General features: G+C 62.8%; 1 protein-coding gene across 1 annotated transcript; it reads right to left on the bottom strand.

Annotated features, from left to right (window-relative positions):
- Positions 1–10147: 10147 nt before the first annotated feature.
- Positions 10148–12597, bottom strand: EMD (emerin). The gene is made up of 6 exons (XM_045994522.1): positions 12248–12597; positions 12051–12158; positions 11810–11887; positions 11462–11595; positions 10965–11011; positions 10148–10882 (listed from the first exon to the last, which is right to left on the bottom strand). Exons 1-6 carry the CDS (start codon positions 12327–12329, stop codon positions 10549–10551), a joined length of 783 nt encoding a protein of 260 aa, XP_045850478.1. The 5' UTR covers positions 12330–12597; the 3' UTR covers positions 10148–10548.
- Between the last annotated feature and the right edge of the window lie 3968 nt (positions 12598–16565).

Genomic DNA, 16565 nt, shown 5'->3' with positions numbered 1-16565 from the left:
AGGAAGCTGCCGCCCCCAGGGCAGGGGGAAAGAGGGAAGAGGTTGGCGTCTGGGGAACCTAAAAGCCAGGACTGGGGGGGGGGGCTTGAAGAGCCAGAGCCTGGAGCCCTGAGGAGGGGCTGCTGCAGTTTCCCAGGGAAGGAGAAGCCCCACCGCCCAGCAAGAGGGGAACCGGGGCAGGAGGTCATTCCAGAGGCCCCGGCTTCCGGGTCCCTAACCCCTTCCTCGGCGGCACCCGTCTGGGGTTCAGTCCATCTGTTGGGACCTTTATTTCAATGACGGTGTTTCTTTTACTTTTAAAGTTCTTTTTCGGGGACGCCTGGGCGGCTCGGTCGGTGCGGCGGCTGCCTTCGGAGGGGGTTGTGATCCTGGCGTCCTGGGATCGAGCCCCGCATCGGGCTCCTTGCTTGGCGGGGAGCCTGCTTCTCCCTCTGCCTCTGCCTGTCTGCCTGTGCTCGCTCGCACTCTCTCTCTCTGACAAATAAATAAATAATCTTTTTTAAAAAAAGTTTCTTTTTCAAATGTGCCTGGACACTTTTCTTGTTTTTATGTTTTTACTATTGTTTTTTAAAGGTTGTATTGATTTACTTGAGAGAGAGGGAGGGAGAGAAAGCACGAGGGGGGAGGGTCCGAGGGAAAAGCAGACTCCCCGCTGAGCCTGGAGTCCCAATGGGGGGGACTCGATGCCAGGATTCCGGGATCATGACCTGAGCCGAAGGCAGGCGCCCAACCACCTGAGCCGCCCAGGCGCCCCCAGAGCGCTGCTCTCAGGCGGGATCTCCATTCCGCGCTCTCACCTCCCGAAAGCCCTTCCTCCTAGCACCCAGGAAGCCCAACCCGCCAGCTCCCCCACACAGCCCCAGCCCAGCCCGTCCCTGATCCCTCCTCTGTTCTCATGGGCTCTGCTTCCTCCGGGATTTCTCTTGCTTACCTGTGGGCCACCTATGCATTTCAACAGCGTAACTAACTTTTCTCATTATGGACTCCCTCGTCTTTCTCTCCAGCTGGACTGGCATCCCTGGATGGCAGCCCCGGGGGACAGAGTGGCACCGTGCCACCCACCCTGGCCCAGGCCCCGCCGGGCGGCACCAAGCCTGTGGCCGGCTGTCCAGGGCCCCAGGGACTGGACCAGCGGGTCCACCTGCCAGGCTCGGGCGTGGAGGAGTTGGCAACGGGGACTCATAAATTCTGCCCCGAGTCTCCGCACTGTCCTCATGCTTGGCAGGAGGCCTTTGTGCCCAAGACACGCAACCCAGAAATCAGCAACTGAGAGTTGAATACGTTTGGTTATCTAGAAATGCGCAACGTCGGGGCGCCTGGCCGGCCGGGTTGGTAGGGCGTGTGGCTCTTGATCTCGGGGCCACGAGTCCCAGCCCCACGTTGGGTGTAGAGGTCGCTTAAAAATAAAATCTGTTTTGGGACGCCTGGGTGGCTCGGTGGGTTAAAGCCTCTGCCTTTGGCTCAGGTCACGATCCCAGGGTCCTGGGATCGAGCCCCACATCGGGCTCTCTGCTCAGCGGGGAGCCTGCTTCTTCCTCTCTCTCTGCCTGCCTTCTGCCTACCTGTGATCTCTCTCAAATAAATAAATAAAACCTTTTTTAAAAAATCAATTTATAGGGTGCATGGGTGGCTCAGTGGGTCAAGCCTCTGCCTTCGGCTGGGGTTGTGATCCCAGGGTCCTGGGATCGAGCCCCGCATCGCTCTCTGCTCAGGAGGGAGCCTGCTTCCCCCACCCCCTGCCTGCCTCTCGGCCTACTTGTGATCTCGGTCTGTCAAATAAATAAATAAAATCCTTAAAAAAAAAAAACAAAAGCACGCAAGCAGGGCTCCGCGTGGACACACAGGACGACGTGCGCGAGAGCCCCTACCGTCCTCCCCCCGACCCAGGCCCCCCGCCACCAGCACGGCCGTCCAGCTGTCAGACAGTTCCCAGGGCCAGACCGCCAGGCGGGAAGCCCGGGGAGCTGTGCCCCGCGGCGTGCGCAGGCGAATGGCCTGTATGGATTGGGCAGAGGAAGTGTCCGTCAGGCCGCAGGGGCTGGGCTTCGTCGGCGCCCTGGGGGCGGGTCCCGTCAGGAGCCGAGCTTGCTCACTGGCGAAGCCAGCCGGAAGGGGGCGGGAAGACGGCGCCCCGCCTCCTGCGGGGCGGAGCTTCCGGTGGGCGCGCCGAGGGACGTGAGAAGACGGGGCGGGGGCGGGGGCGGAGCGGGGCCCAACGGGCCTGGACGACGCCCGAGCCTTCTCGACACCGCCCCCGCCCCCCGGGCCCTGGAGGCCCCGTTTCCCGAGACCTGGGGGGCCTACCCATTCTTCCGCGGGGAAGCGGAGGAGGAGCCTCCGTGGAGGGCAGGCTCCGGGCGGCCGTGGGGCGCGGGCAGGGCGGAACGCCGCTCCGTCGGGCTTCTCTCCCGCTGCGCCCCGCAGGCCCCCCCCAGCGCTGTCCTGACAGTGTCCGGCCCCTAGGCGGCCACGGCCAGTGTACTGGGGCCCCGAGGGCCCTAGTGAGGAGGGAGGGGGCGGGGGGAGGAGGGGGGGCGGTGACAATCCCCCGCTCCCCCCCACCCCGCCCCGGGATGACAGAGGGCCCTGTCGCTCCGTCTCCAACCCCTCCCAGTCCTGGCCTCTGAGAGCTGCCCTGCTGTCCGCTCCTGGGCACTTCCACCCTCCCAGGGCCCAGACTGTGGCCCTGCCTCCCCCTACACCCACCCCGCCCGCTCCTTGCGAGCCCCACGCACTATCTGTTCCAGGGCCCCTGCGCCTGCCTGTCTGTGTCAGGGACGGTTCCCTGTCAAACATAGATCCCAAGATCCCAGCACCCCACCCACCCGCACACACAGGCCTCGTGTCCAGGAAAACGTGGGCAGAGCCGGGGCCTGTACCCGGGAAGGTGGTGTTGGTCAGAGGTATCTGTCCACACTTCTGGGCGTGGGGACAGCAGGAAAGTAACCAGGTCTTTCCACGTCACCCGACAGGTGTGGCCCCCGGGGAGGGAAAGCCGCTCCAGCACACCCGTGCTCCAGGACCACCTGTGGTGGGGACCGTCGGCGGTGCCTGCCCGCCTCTCACCTGGGGAGGTCAGTCAAGGTGAGCCCGGCAGGCAGGCAAAGCTCGTGGCTTCTCTCGGAGCGGGCGCGATCTGGAACCACCCATCCCGGTGGTTCTCACGCTGGAGGGCTGCATAGGAACACCCGGGGGCTTGTTCAAACTCGGGTCACTGAGCTCCACCCCAGAGTCTCTGATCTGGCACATCAGAGGTGGGGCCTGAGGAAGGTGCCTCTGACAAGCTCCTGGCTGCGGCTGCTGAGGCCGGCCGCTGGTCTGAGACAAGCCCCCCACCCCTGCCCTACCCCCAGCCCGACCCCCCCACCCCACCCCCACCGGTGAGAAGCAGTGCTCTGGAGGCCTGAGACTCCTAGGGGTGTGCGTGCCTGCCCTCCCTGGGGCTGGCTCCATTGCAGGGTCCCCACGGGTCTGGCAAATGTCAGGAGGCTGCTAGCCCTCGAGGGATCAGGGACCGCCCTCGAGTGGCAGTCACCCTTTCCCGCCTAGGTGGTCTGGAGGGCACCGTGCACAGCCCAGGCGCGAGAAGAGTGTCGGCTTTGTCCAGGTGCTCGGGGATTCCCAGACTGGGGCTCGTGACATGTGGGCACGGGGGGGAGAGAGGAGCGGAGACGAGCCCCGTGCCTGGGAGTGGGGATGGACAGAACCCTGCGATGAGGCAGAGGAAAGACGCAAACGCTGGGCTCGGGGATGGGAAAGGAACATGGGCCCTGAGATCCAGAACGTGGATTTGGGGCGGCAGGGGAGAGTGGCGGGGAGCTTGGAGACCCCACGGGGGGCCGTCCGCCCGAGGACGGCCCCGACTGCGGTCCGGTCTGTGCGTGCGGTCGGCCCTCGAGCTGGTGGCAAGCCGCTGCCTCTCTTCACCCACGGGCTCTCCCAGCTCCTCGGTGATGCTGCCCAGACCCGCTCAATGCCCAGCACCACTGCCCGCCCGCCTAGGCCGGTCTTGCGGGTTGGCGTTCCCTTGGCTACGTGGTGGCCTGTTGTCTAGTTGGAGCCGCAGGTGAAGCGCGAGGCCAGTCACTGGCCCCCGTTTGTCCCCAGAAGGAGCAAACCCGGGACCCCGGCACCTGAGCGCGCCCTGGCCGTGAGACCAGGTGGAGGAGCTTTTGGCTTTGGTTCTCCGGGTTCGCCTCCTCCACGCCCTGGAGCCGCTGGCTCGTCAGGCTTTTCCCCGTGGACTGCTTCAGGCTCTCTGGGCTTTTCCCCGTGGACTGCTTCAGGCTCTCTGGGAGTTCACGGGGCGAGCCCTGAGTCCCATCGGGCTGCTGTTTCTTCCCCCTCCTTGTCACTTGTCCCCTGACCTTGTGGTTTGGGGCGTGTGTTTGGTCAGGCAGACAGTTTTGGGTTTTGTGTCATCAGACTTTCCAGGCTTTTCCTTGTTTTTTTAAGTCGCTTTATTTGAGAGAGGAGCGGGTGCACGCCCCTGTGGGGAGGGGCGGGGGCGAGGGAGAGAGCGAATCCTCAAGCAGACTCCTCCCCGCAGGGGCTCCATCCCAGGACCCTGAGGTCAGAACCTGAGCCGAAACCGAGAGTCGCCAGCGGGATGCTCAACCGACAGAGCCTCCCCAGGCGCCCGGGCTCTTCCGTCTTCGCAGGGTTGCAAGCAGAACCCGCGGAAAGCCCCAGAAAGCAAGCAGGATATGCAGCAGGGCTGCTGTGGGGCCCGCAAAGCCCAAGGAGCGTGCGCTCTGCCCTTTGCACAGGGGTTGCTGCTGGCAACCAGCCCCGGAGGCAGTCGGGGAGCTGGGGGGCATGAAGGGCTTTCCCATCCCAGCAGCCCGGTCAGCCCCAAGTCCCGGAGCTGGGAGTCCCCCCACCCAGGCCCCACCCAGGCAGGAGGCTCCGGACCTCCTCCGCTGGGCCCAGTGGCTCCCGCTGCCCCCTGCCCAGTCCTCCCCGCCTTCCCCAGGGGCGGGGGCGGGGGCAGCTTGCCCTGCTTGAGGCAGGTGGGGGTCACCTCTGCAGGCAGGCGCAGTCCCCGCTCTTCCCCCCCCCCTCCCCTGTGCCCCAGCCTCCACGGAGCGGCTGGCAAGCAGGTCGGGGCGGGAGCGGACAGGAGGCGGGCAGGCCCCTCTGTGGGGGCACAGGCCCACAGGCCCCTCTTCTTCCCCGACGGACAGTGTCAGGTAGCCCCGTGTGCGTGCTGGCCTCTGCTGGCTCAGGGGGCGGCAGGTGCCCGGGGCCCGTCCCGCTGTGGCCTCGGGAGCCCAAGGGCGTGTGTCCTTTCCCCGGAGAAGGGAGAAGTGCCCGCCCCATCCTTCCTGGCGGGGACTCAAGAGATGACTTCCCGGTGGGGTGGCCACAGGCTCGGACTCGCTCCGGTAGCTCGGAATTTGTCACGCAGGTTCTGGGGGCGGTGCTCTCCCTGTTGGCTCTCGCCGCTGGCCAGTGCCGGGAAGGGCCCTTGGGGGCAGCTCCTGGCACCGTCTCGGGCCGCCCTGTGCTTTTTGGACCCAGGGATGGTGGGTCTCTGGGGAGCCTGGCTCTGTGTCTCCCCGGAGAAGAAGCAGAGAGACTGGGGCGTGGCTTGCCAGGCCTTGGCTCCGCGGGGACAGTGGGGTCGTGGTTCCTGGGGCCAGCCCTCCGGCGGGGTGTTGGGCCGCGTGGTCCTGAAGATGGCTCCCCTGGAGACACGCGGGCCCCGGGGAGCCCCACACTCCGGCGACACGTGACCAGTGTCTTCCCCATCCCCCTGGCCTGCGCCTGAGCCGGGCCACCCTCCTGTCCCTCGGCCCTGGGCGGGAGGAACGGCCGGGAGGGCCCGGCTTCCCTGCAGCCTTCTCTCTGGGGCCACCGGCCCGGGAGGGCTCCCAAGGGCCCCACGGGTGCCCGGTCTCTCCTGCCCCGGCTGTGCAGGGGCTCCCCCTAGTGGCCGCTCTGCGAGTGGGCGCACTCAATGGCCGCAGATCCTGTCCCTGCCCTCCGGCCCCGCCCCAGCTTCGCTGCCCACACCGGGCCCTCACCCTCTCGGCCCTCACCCTCTCTGACCGGCCTGTCCTCAGCAGACGTGCCCACCCCAGGACAGCCCCCAGCCGCACCCACTGTGCCGTGGTTTCCTCAGCCCTCCCGACCTGCCCGTGGCCTCAGGCAGGGCCCGCTCGGGGACCCCTGGGAAGACAGCCCCCTGCCCCCGAGGGGGGGAGGTGCCCAAGCCAGCCCCTGAGCTGCGGGAGGGCGGGACAGCCGGCCCCCTGCTGGGTAGTGCCTTCCCCTGGATGTCCTACCTTCCCTGTGAGGAGGGGACCCGGCTCTCTGCGGGGAGCCTGTCTGAGGATGGGATGGGCCTGTGGGAGCGGGAGCGGGAGGAGGCCCGTCCAGAGCTGCAGAGTGCGCTCGCACCCGGGTCCCGGTGGTGGCACCCGTCACCCTGCGTGCTCGCGGACCCCGTCTTCACGGCCACCCCATCCTCCTTCCTCTGGCTCCGTCAGGCTTCCGGGGGATGGGAGCTGCCCTGAAGCACCTTGGCCCTGTGTCCTGGAGGGAGGTGAGGTCCCCCCCCCACGGTGCCGGGTGGCCCCCTGGGGACCCCAAAGTTCCCCAGACTAATGTTGCCCTTGTTGAAGTGCTGGGACTCCCTGTGTGGCTGAGTGGCAGTCCGCCCGCCCTGAAGGGCCAGTGCTCCCCTTTCCTCCCTCCCAGTCCCCTTCCAGCCTCCTGTGGGGCAGGGCGGGGCAGGGACAAGCCACAGGGAGGGTCGGGAGCAGAGGTGAGGCTGGGCCAGGGGCAGAGGCGGGCTAGGGGGGCGGGGCGGGGGGACACCCGCGGGGTCGCGCAGGGGACAGGGGGACAGGACCTGCAGGGCAGGGGGCTGCTCCAGACTAGGGTGACCAGCGGTCCCCTCCCTGCGTTGGTGGCGGCGATGGGGCCGGCCTGGGGCAGGTGTGCGGCTGGGCCGCTTCTCTGCTCCCAGCGCCCGTTGGCAAACCGGTGGGGCCGAGGCCGCACCAACCCCTGCGGCTCCCGGCGGGTCCCGACGCCTTCACGACCCGGGTGGGAGCCCGGCCGAGGGCCTGGACCTTGCAGCCCTCCCTGTCTCCTAGCAGCCGGGAGGAAGGGCAGGGCGCTGGTGGCGGGGGTGGGGGGGGGTCCTCCAGGATCTTCTCTGTCCCAGGCTGGTTTGCCCCCAGCAGGATGGAGTCCCGGGACTCCTTTTCCCGGTGCCATCGGCCTGTCCTACCCTGGGGCCCTTTGCAGGGATGGCGCCGCAGTCTGGCTACCCTCCTACCACCTCCCCCGCCCCCACCGGTGCGGGACTCAGGCTCAGGCCTCGTCTGGCCTGTGATCTCTGTCCGGCCCTGGCCCCAAGGGCTTGCTTCCCCCCAGGCTGGCATCCTCTGCCCTTGCTTCCCGACGTGTGTCCCAGGTGCCTGGGCACGATGTGGTGCCCCCGGTTAGCTCGGCTCGGCTCTGCAGCTGTGCGTCCGTGGGGGCCCTGGCCAGCGTGCCCGGTAGAAGTGGCGGGGCTGACTTTATTCACCTGTGTCCTGCGTGGGTGCCTCCAGTGGGACGGCCTCTCCCGGGGACTGGCCACCGGGAGCCTAGGGTTGCAGACCAGACCCAGGTTCAGGAGCAGTGTGGAGCCAATGGCTCTCTCCTATCCTTAAGGCCTTCCGGAGCCCCAGACCGTGTACCTCTGGAGTTTTTGCAGGCTCCCTGCTTGGTGCCAGGACTCAGCGGCCCCGACTTATTCTCTCGACTCCTGCTGCTCGCTCCTGTGCAGCTACGGTTCAAGGCAGGTGCACCCCTGAGTCTGCCCTGTAGGAACCTCCTCTTCCTCTGGGAACAGCAGGGACCGCAGCTGGAGAGCCAGCTGCCAGCTGTCCCCCTCGCAGAATCTGTGGGGCTCTGGTCTCAGCCTCCCCGTCCTGGGTGGTGCCGCTCTGGCAGCCGAAGCCCGCACACCCGGTGCCCCACCTTGGGCCGCTGGGGGCCTCCGCCCAGGGAGCCACTGTCCCGTGAACCAAGGGCAGCTACTGCCCCTCTGCTGTGCCCCTGGGCCCCTCAGAACCCTTGGTGGGGACCGAGGGGGAAGGAGGCTGCCCTGAGCCCTTGGGAGTGTGAGAACTGGAGCTGCAGCTGTCCCGGTGGGGCGACTCCAGAGCCCTGGGTTGCTTTGGGGAAGGGGGCCCGTGGGAGCTTTCAGACAGGTAGTCCCACTGTCCTGGAAAGCACTAAGTGGAGACCTTGATGCCTGGCTATTGACCACCTTTGGATCTAGGCACATGGGGGCACATGGAGACACATGGAGGTTGTTGTCCTTGGGGAATAAATGAGTGGAAAGGGGGAGACTGTGTCACATGGGTGGGACTATTTCCTGTCTTCTTTTGTGCAAGAAACCACAGTGGTGCCAAGCACGCCTCGCTCCCCCTTTCCTGCAACAGACAGAGGCGTGTAGAGGACTGTCCCAGCCACAAGCCACGCCATCTCTCTCCCTTCGGGATGCCCCGAGCTCAGCTCCCTTTCCTCACGCTCTGCTCCAGCTACTCCAGACCGTCACCACGTCAACCTTGCCCTTCCCCACGCCCCATGTTGGGTCCAGGAGGCTCCGCTTGCCTTTCCACTGGATCCATGGCCTGCCCAGGTACTGAGTGCGGGGCCATTGCGTTCCCAGGCAGGGTCAGTCCCTCCTCTCCACACACTTGACTTGGGATTAGCCGGTGAAAGGAGCTGCGTCACTGTGCCTCTCAGGTCCTGGTGTACTGGTGACCTGACCGTCAGGCCCCTTTGTCATCGGTGAGGAAGCATGTTGTGTCCATGCCCACTGCCTACGACAGAACATTCAGGTCTCTGCGCGCGGCCTGGCATGGCTCGGAGCAGCGGTAGGGAGCCTGGTGAAGTCCAAGCAGAAGGAGGCCGGGCTCTGGGGAAGGAGCCAGGCGGGAGCGACTTGCAGCAAACAAGGGAGGCCGAAACTGCGGGGATGGGGAGAAAATTAGAAGCAATTCATTTCTTTCATTTTTTTCCTGTGTATTCTAAATTTAGGAAAACACATGCACACACGGGCGAAAGACTAGTGTGCAAGAAAAAGAGATGACCAGGAGCCAGGGGTAGGTGGGGTTCCAGTTCCATCCCTGCCCCAAGCTCACCGTGTAGCCATCAACAGGAGCCCATACGTGCTGCGGCAGTGAGGCTGGCTCTGGCCAAGTCCTGCTGCCTGAACAAGGAGCTGCTCAAAGGCAAGGAAGTGATGCCAGGGCCCCGCCTGTCAGGGAAGGCCTCGTGGAGCCTCTGCTTTCCCACCTGAGTGCTGGGGGCGGGGTCCTCTGCTTTCCCACCCTGTGCTGGCAGGACTGAGCCAGTATGTGTGGCCTCACGTGGCACACTACCCTGGGTTTCCTTAGCACTCACTCTTAAAAGATGTATGTAGAGTTTTCAGGTTATGAAATACCCCCTCCCCCACAGAAAACCTGGAGATGAGCAACAATACTGCCGGGTGAGGGACTGGATTACACCCAGAGGCCGTGCGCCATTTCTCCCATGGCACTAAACAAGCAGCTTTCCAAGAGAAACCCACCGGCTACATGCCTTATTTCCTTCCCATCCCCCCCGCCTGTGGACACTGAGAGGCAGGTTGTTCGCTGTTCCCCGTTAAAACAGCCATAGTCAGGGGCGCCTGGGTGGCTCAGTGGGTTAAAGCCTCTGCCTTTGGCTCTGGTTGTGATCCCGGGGTCCTGGGATTCAGCTCCATATTGGGCTCTCTGCTCAGCGGGGAGCCTATTTCCTCCTCTCTCTCTGCCTGCTTGTGATCTCCGTCTGTCAAATAAATAAATCTTTAAAAGAAACAAAACCAGCTGTAGCCAGCATTGTGGATACAGCCTCGCCTGACTCCCAAGTGGGCTCTACACGTCCCGTGGGGGCACATTTCTTTGCCTAAGTAGTTACAGCGCTTTGGGTGCCAAGTGAGGGAGTGAACCCTACAAGCAAAGCACAAACATGTCCATGGGTAGCATGTGATCCCTACCCCAAACCCAAAGGAAAAAGGGAGAACCAACAAATCCAGATGTTGATCCTGGAGATCCCAAGGCCTGGAGGCCCCCAGCCCCGGGAGCCTGATCCCTATCCAGCAGAAAGAGCCCACACGTTAAAAATAAATGGTCTTTTTATTGTGTGTCCACGAAAACAAAGTCAGGGTGGCCTTGGTTAATCCCCCCAACAAGGTGACAACAGACAGGAGGCATGCAGTGACAACAACCACGTTCTCCTCTCCAGGAGAAGGGTCTCGCCCTCCTAGGACCTAAGGGTCAGAGGCAAGCAGGACCAGGAGACTCCAGAGGAAAGCCTGCCCGGGCCCACCATGCCATGGAGGGCCTGGGCATGCTGCCTCCCTGGAAGAACAAGGCAGGGGGAGCGAGTACTGACCTGGGCCAAGCCCAGCACGCCCAAGCTAGAACACACAGAAAAGCCCCCACCCCCTCCCCCAGCAAACACTACTAAGGCAGTCAGCCAGGACTTCTGAGAACAGCTGGCCATGAAGCCAGACCCTCAGGGCTCCGTCCAGAAGGGGTTGCCGTCCTCAGCCTGTATGGAGTAGTAAACAAAGAGCAGGAAGGCAGCAAAAACCAGGAACAGGAGCAGCTGGCCCCAGAGTGGGACCTGGCGGTCCTGGCCCAGACTAGCACCCGGAGCCTGCTTTTCTGGCCGGATAGCACGACGGGTGAGCCACGAAGTGGGGGAAGATGAAGATGAGGATATGGGAGAGGTGGAAGAGGATGTGGGGTAATAGGACAGGCCCAGGAAGCTTCTGGAGACGTTGGAAACAGGGCGGTAGTGCACGATGTTGTGGTAGGCGCTGTCCCGGCCATAGGCAGGGCGTTCCCTTAGGCAAAGAGGAGAGCGGATGAGCCAGAAGGCCCTGAGCCCAGAATCAGCCCCGGTGCCTGGCCCTTCCTGCTACTCACCTATCCTTGCTTTCCTCTTCAGAAGAGAAAAAACTGTCATCGCGCACCTACAGATAAGAGTCAGGGAGAGGGGACTGGCCGGCAGGGTCAGTGTGGCCTGTCCTATCCCTCAGTCCGAACTTCCCCGGCTGCCTTATTCTGGCCATCGCTAAGCGGCCCAGACGACGTTCCCTGCAAAACTCCTCTCAGTTTGCAGCCTCATGTCTGTGCGGCTTGGTCACTTGCTCAGTGACTGTCCTGACTGCCTGCACCTTGCTTTGTGCCCCAGGATTCTGAGAAAGCTCTCAAACCTCCATCCCAGGTCAGGGTGCAAGGCACGTCCCATGTGTTCCAGCCTTAAGAGCCCTGACAGCCCCTCAGAAGAGAGCTGCGACTGGGAAGGTGTCTGCTCACCCCCCTTCCCTGGAGGCACAAGACCTCCCAGCAGCCCCCTTGTTTTGTCCAAACCCAGCTGTGAGCCCCATGGGTTGTACCTGACTCCTCCACAGTCAGCTCACCTGGTGATGAAAGGTGTCTGTGTCTGCGAGCGAACTGCAGGGCTGGCGGAATCCCTTAGAGGTGCTCACAGGCTCAGGCTCCCCGTAAGTCCTGGTGGTCAGGTAACTCTCTTCGTAGTAGTCATCACCATAGCCTTGAGCAGCAAAGGGGACAGCAGTGCTCCCAGCTGGCCCCATGGCCCTAATCTGAATCCCATTTGGGGGCCTGCGGCACGTTTCTCCCTTCTAGGGCTGCTGAAGATGATGGGGACTGAGATCTCAGACTCTCCCCGACACCAAGGCCCCTGAGGGTTGAATAAAGGTGGCAGGGTGCCCAGCCCAGCCCAGCCCAGCCCAGCCCAGCCTTACCCTTGCTCTGGTAAAGTAAGGCGTCCTCCTTCTTGGGCAGATCGTACATATCCGAGTCCACTGACGCTGAATCTAAGTCTGAATGGGGGGGGCAGGACCATTTGCCCCCATGGCTCCCCTCCCTTTTCCCCGTGCGCCTCCCAGCCAGCGCCCCGGCCACACCCTCCCGACCACGTCCTCCCCGTCGCCCAAACCCTGTCCCCGTGGGTGGCCAGGTGGAGCGCTGGGGCGGGGGCCTCACCCGAGAACCGATAGGAGAAAGAGGATGCGGACGAGTTCGGGGGCGAGAGCCTCCGCCTCTGGGTCTCGTACTCGAAGATCTTCTTTTCGTAGAGCTTGCGCGTGGAACCTGGCCAGACACGGGACGCGAGGCGGTCAGGGCCGCAGGCCGTGAAGCCAGCGGTAGCGCGGGGAGGGGGCCCGCCCGCCGCCGCGTACCCACGACAGGACCGTGCGGGATGTTGTACTGGCGCAGCACGGCGGCCAGCTCAGCGTCCGACAGCACCGCGTAGTCGTCCATGGCGGGCGGCGGGCGGCGGGGGCCTGGGGGTGGCCCGGGCCTGGCGACACGAGCCGAGCTTACGGCTGCCTCACAGCACGGCGAGGGCAGCGCGAGCGGCTCGGGAGCGGCAGCACTCGCGTCACGCCTGCGTCACGCTCGCGTCACGGCCGCGGACCCTGCGGCCTGCGCGCGCGGCGCGGGGCGGGGCCAGGCCTCGAGGAGCCGCCGCGGTAACCGGGCCGGTAGCGGGAGCAGCCGGGGCCGGCCTGAGAAGGCTCACGCGTCACAGACGGGCGGGACCGGCCGGGGGCGAGAGAGGGGCGGGGCGAGCGTGGAAGGCAAAACTGCGCAGGCCCGACGGGCGCCGGAGCGGGCAGGGCCCCGCGCCGCGGGAAGGGGGCGGGGTCGGCGGGCTGAGAGACGTCACCTGCCGGCGCGTTTGGGCGGGGCTTGAGGGAGTGGCGCGCCTAGCGTGGGAGGGGAAAGAGCGTGGGCTCGCGGGGGCGTAGGAACGGGGCGGGGTCAGCGACCGAGGCGTCACAGACTGGCGCGTCCCGGTCGGAAGGGAGCTGCTGGGGGAGCCTAAGCAACTCGAACCGGCAGAAACCGGTCAGGACAGGAAAGCGGCGCAGGACTGACGCGCTGGGCGTGGCTCGCGCTCCGAGTCACGTGGGCTCCGCCCCGTGCCCGCAGCCCCCGCCCCCTCCCCGTCCAGGACTCCTGCGCCTGGGCTTCCCCCGGCCGTACCCTGGGCGGCCGACCCTGCTACAGCCCGAAAGGGCCCGGTCCCGAGAGCGGGCTCTTGGGGAGTCGGGGGTCCCAGGCCAGGCGCCGCGCCGCGAGCGCTTTGCGCGCGTGCCCCACGCCGGGGATGCGGCCGCCTCAGACCGCGGTGCCAGGCCCGCCTTCCCGCTCGACGCGGCCCTGGCCTGCACACCTGCGCCGGCCGGTCCCCACCACCTCCCTCCCTCCCCACTCCGTCCCGGAGGAAATGGGGCACTGGGCCAGGAGGCTGCCAGCTCTCCAGGAGCAAGCAGCCTTGCAAGGCACTGGGCGTGCCAGTAGGCACTGGCCCAGGGCCGAGGGAGGCGTGCAGACGGCGAGTGTTCGCCTGACCCACCGTGCCATCCACCTGGGGCGCTGGGGGGGTTCCTCTCCGGTTGGAATGCCTCCCCCAGTGGCCCCAGGAGGCAGCCTGGCAGGGGGCGGGGGACAGGGGGAGCCTTCCAGACCCAGAGGGCCTGCCCAGGAGGTCCAGTAAGGCTTAGCAGGCCCTGGTACTTGGGTCTGGGTGGGCTTCAGGACCCGTGGCATGGCAAAGGGGGCCCCCAAGGACAGGGGTCCAGGGTACTGGTGTGGGTGAGCCATGGGAGGCTGCCAAGGCCTGCTGAAGAGCCCAGACTGTCATAAGGAATTCATAAGGGCCTTGGACAGGAAAGAGCTGTTTCTGGGGAGATTGGAAAGGAGGTGACATTCATATTCTAAATGAAGCGACTGGTGGAGTGTGGGTCCAACTGAAATGACCCTCCTTGAGCAGGCCCAGAACTGGGAGCATAGCGAGAGGAGGTGCTCTCTCTGATACCAAATGACAGCTGGTGACAGGGAGAAGAGAGGAGGTCTCTGGTCCAACCCAGCCTGGTTGGTCCAGCTGGTGCAGGTCACAGCCCAGTTGTCTGTGGTCATGGGGTGGAGAAGAGGTAGCCACACAGGGAGTGGTGAGATGTTGACTTGATGTGAACGCAAAGACCCTCAGAAGAGTTGTGGCTGGCCAGGCTCTAGACTCTAGGGGAAGCAGGCTCTGTCTCCCGAAATAGGAGGAGGTGTGTGAGTCTCCAGCCAACCGCGTGGCGGAGAAAGGGGGACAGCCCCGGCCAGGATGGGGGCTGCTGCTTCTCTTTCAGAGCAGGGAAGGACATGGCATTTGGGCTCTGGGCGCTTAGAGGCGGTCTCATGGAATTTGGAGTTTTGGCAAGATCAGATTCCCCAGCACCTCTCCAAGCCTTCTTCTGCAGTGCTGGCCCCTGTCCCAGAGGCTTAGTCCTCCCCCATGCCACCCCTCCCCGTAGGGATCCAAGCTGTTTCCTTATGAGGTCAAGGAATTCTAGGTCTGCCTTCTCCCCAAGGAACACCCCCTCCTCCGGCACCTGCCTCGGCACTCTGCTTTTTATGCCCCACCCATTGCCCCACTATGGGGGTCCCACCAAGGATGGCACCAGGACGCTGAGCTGTGATGGTCCCCTGTGCCCACCCTGTGGACACCTGTAGCCCAAGCCCAGCCCGCAGCAGTACAAATCTGTTCCAGACCCCCCAAAAAGAGACAGACCCTAGGCTGTGGGAGCTAAGAGGCACTCTGTGCCAGCCACCCCCATCACACAGAGGAGGAATTGGGGGCCTAGAGAGGGAGACTTGCCAAGGACCTCTAGGGCAGCAATTCAATCACAGACATTCCCACAGCTAGATTTTAGGTCTCGGGGCAATGTGGCCCAGTGGGGTTTCTGAGTCCTCAGGGGCTGTTGGGGGACATATTTGGCCTCCAACAGAGTCTTTCTGGGAAGGGTGTGCATAGGTAAATAGGAGGAATTTTTCTGGAACTGCAGCCAGGGTGAGAAGGACAAGGAAGCCACTATTCCAAGTTAAGAATAAGAAGACGGGGGGCTCCTGGGTGGCTCAGTGGGTTGGGCCGCTGCCTTCAGCTCGGGTCATGATCTCGGGGTCCTAGGATCGAGCCCTGCGTCGGGCTCTCTGCTCAGCCGGGGGCCTGCTTCCCTCTCTCTCTCTCTGCCTGCCTCTCTGCTTACTTGTGATCTCTTTCTGTCAAGTAAATAAATAAAATCTTTAAAAAAAAAAAAGAATAAGAAGACGGTTTCTCAGGGTGCCTGGGTGGCTCAGTCAGTTAAGTGTCTGGTGTTGGCTCAGGTCATGATCCCAGGGTCCTGGGATGGACCCCCAAGTTGGGCTCCCTGCTCAGTGGGGAGTCTGCTTCTCCCTTTCCCTCTGCCCCTCTCCCTGCTTGTGTGCTCACTCTCTCAAATAAGTAAATAAAATCTTAAGAAAAGAAGAGGACGGTTTCTCTTTTATGGGAATGGCTTCTAAGTAGTGCATCGTGTAACTTGCAGTCCCCGGAGGATGGAAAGTTATAAGGAAAGATACTGACATGAATACATTTCTCAGCATCCACATCCAAGGAGAAGATTGTTCACTGAGCTATTAACATTTTCGTAAGATCAGAATGTTCTTTTTTTTTTTAAAAGATTTTATTTATTTGACAGACAGAGATCACAAGTAGGCAGAGAGGCAGGCAGAGAGAGAGGAGGAAGCAGGCTCCCTGCGGAGCAGAGAGCCCGATGCGGGGCTCCATCCCAGGACCCTGAGATCATGACCTGAGCCGAAGGCAGCGGCTTAATCCACTGAGCCACCCAGGCGCCCCAAGATCAGAATGTTCTTAATACTTCAGCTTGAAACAAAACTTAACTTTTCGGCACATCTAGGTGGCTCATGGACTCTTGATTTTGGCTCCGGTCATGCTCAGGGTCGTGGGATCGAGACTTTAATTGGGCTCCATGCTCAATGGGGAGTCTGCTTGCAGATTCTCCCTCTCCCTCTGGCCGCTGCCGTCCCCCCTCCCCCATCATGCTCTCTCTCAAATAAAAAAATAAATCTTAAAAAAACCCCAAAAAACTTAACAGGCACCCAGGTGGCTCAGTCAGATAAGTGTCTGCCTTCAGCTCAGGTCATGATTCTGGGGTCCTGGAATGGAGCCCCACATCAGGCTCCCTGCTCAGCGGGGAGCCTGCTTCTCCCTCTGCTTCTGTCCCTCCCTCCACTCATGTGCACACGTGTGCACGTGCGCGTTCTCTCTCTCTCTCAAATAGAATCTTTAAAAATAAATTTAGAAATTTTTAAAAACTTAACTTTTCAAGAATGTTAAAGATCCTTTCGGTTTACCTGGTGATATTCAAGTGCTTTGAAACGTTGCTCAGAGAGTAACAAAAGCCATAAGATCATGACTATTGTGAAAATTAATATGTGGAAAATTGTCACAATCAGTATAAAACAGTGAATGGTAAGCTGACTGAAAGTCTCTTAGAGAATGCTTTGTGTCCTAGTTCTAGAACACATTGGTTCATCTTGGTACTACTGGCATGGCCAGGTGGAGATTCAGCTTGTCCTGGTGGCAAGAATGGAGCTGATTCTGGTGGTTTTCCAGAACCTTCAACACAAGGAGAAAAGGTCTGTGATTTAGTTTGATCTTCA

The sequence above is a fragment of the Meles meles genome, chromosome X (genome assembly GCF_922984935.1).
Source record: "Meles meles chromosome X, mMelMel3.1 paternal haplotype, whole genome shotgun sequence".
In the NCBI taxonomy this organism is placed as follows: domain Eukaryota; kingdom Metazoa; phylum Chordata; class Mammalia; order Carnivora; family Mustelidae; genus Meles; species Meles meles.
Note: the sequence above shows the minus strand (reverse complement) of the source record. Positions and strands in the feature narration are given on the sequence as shown.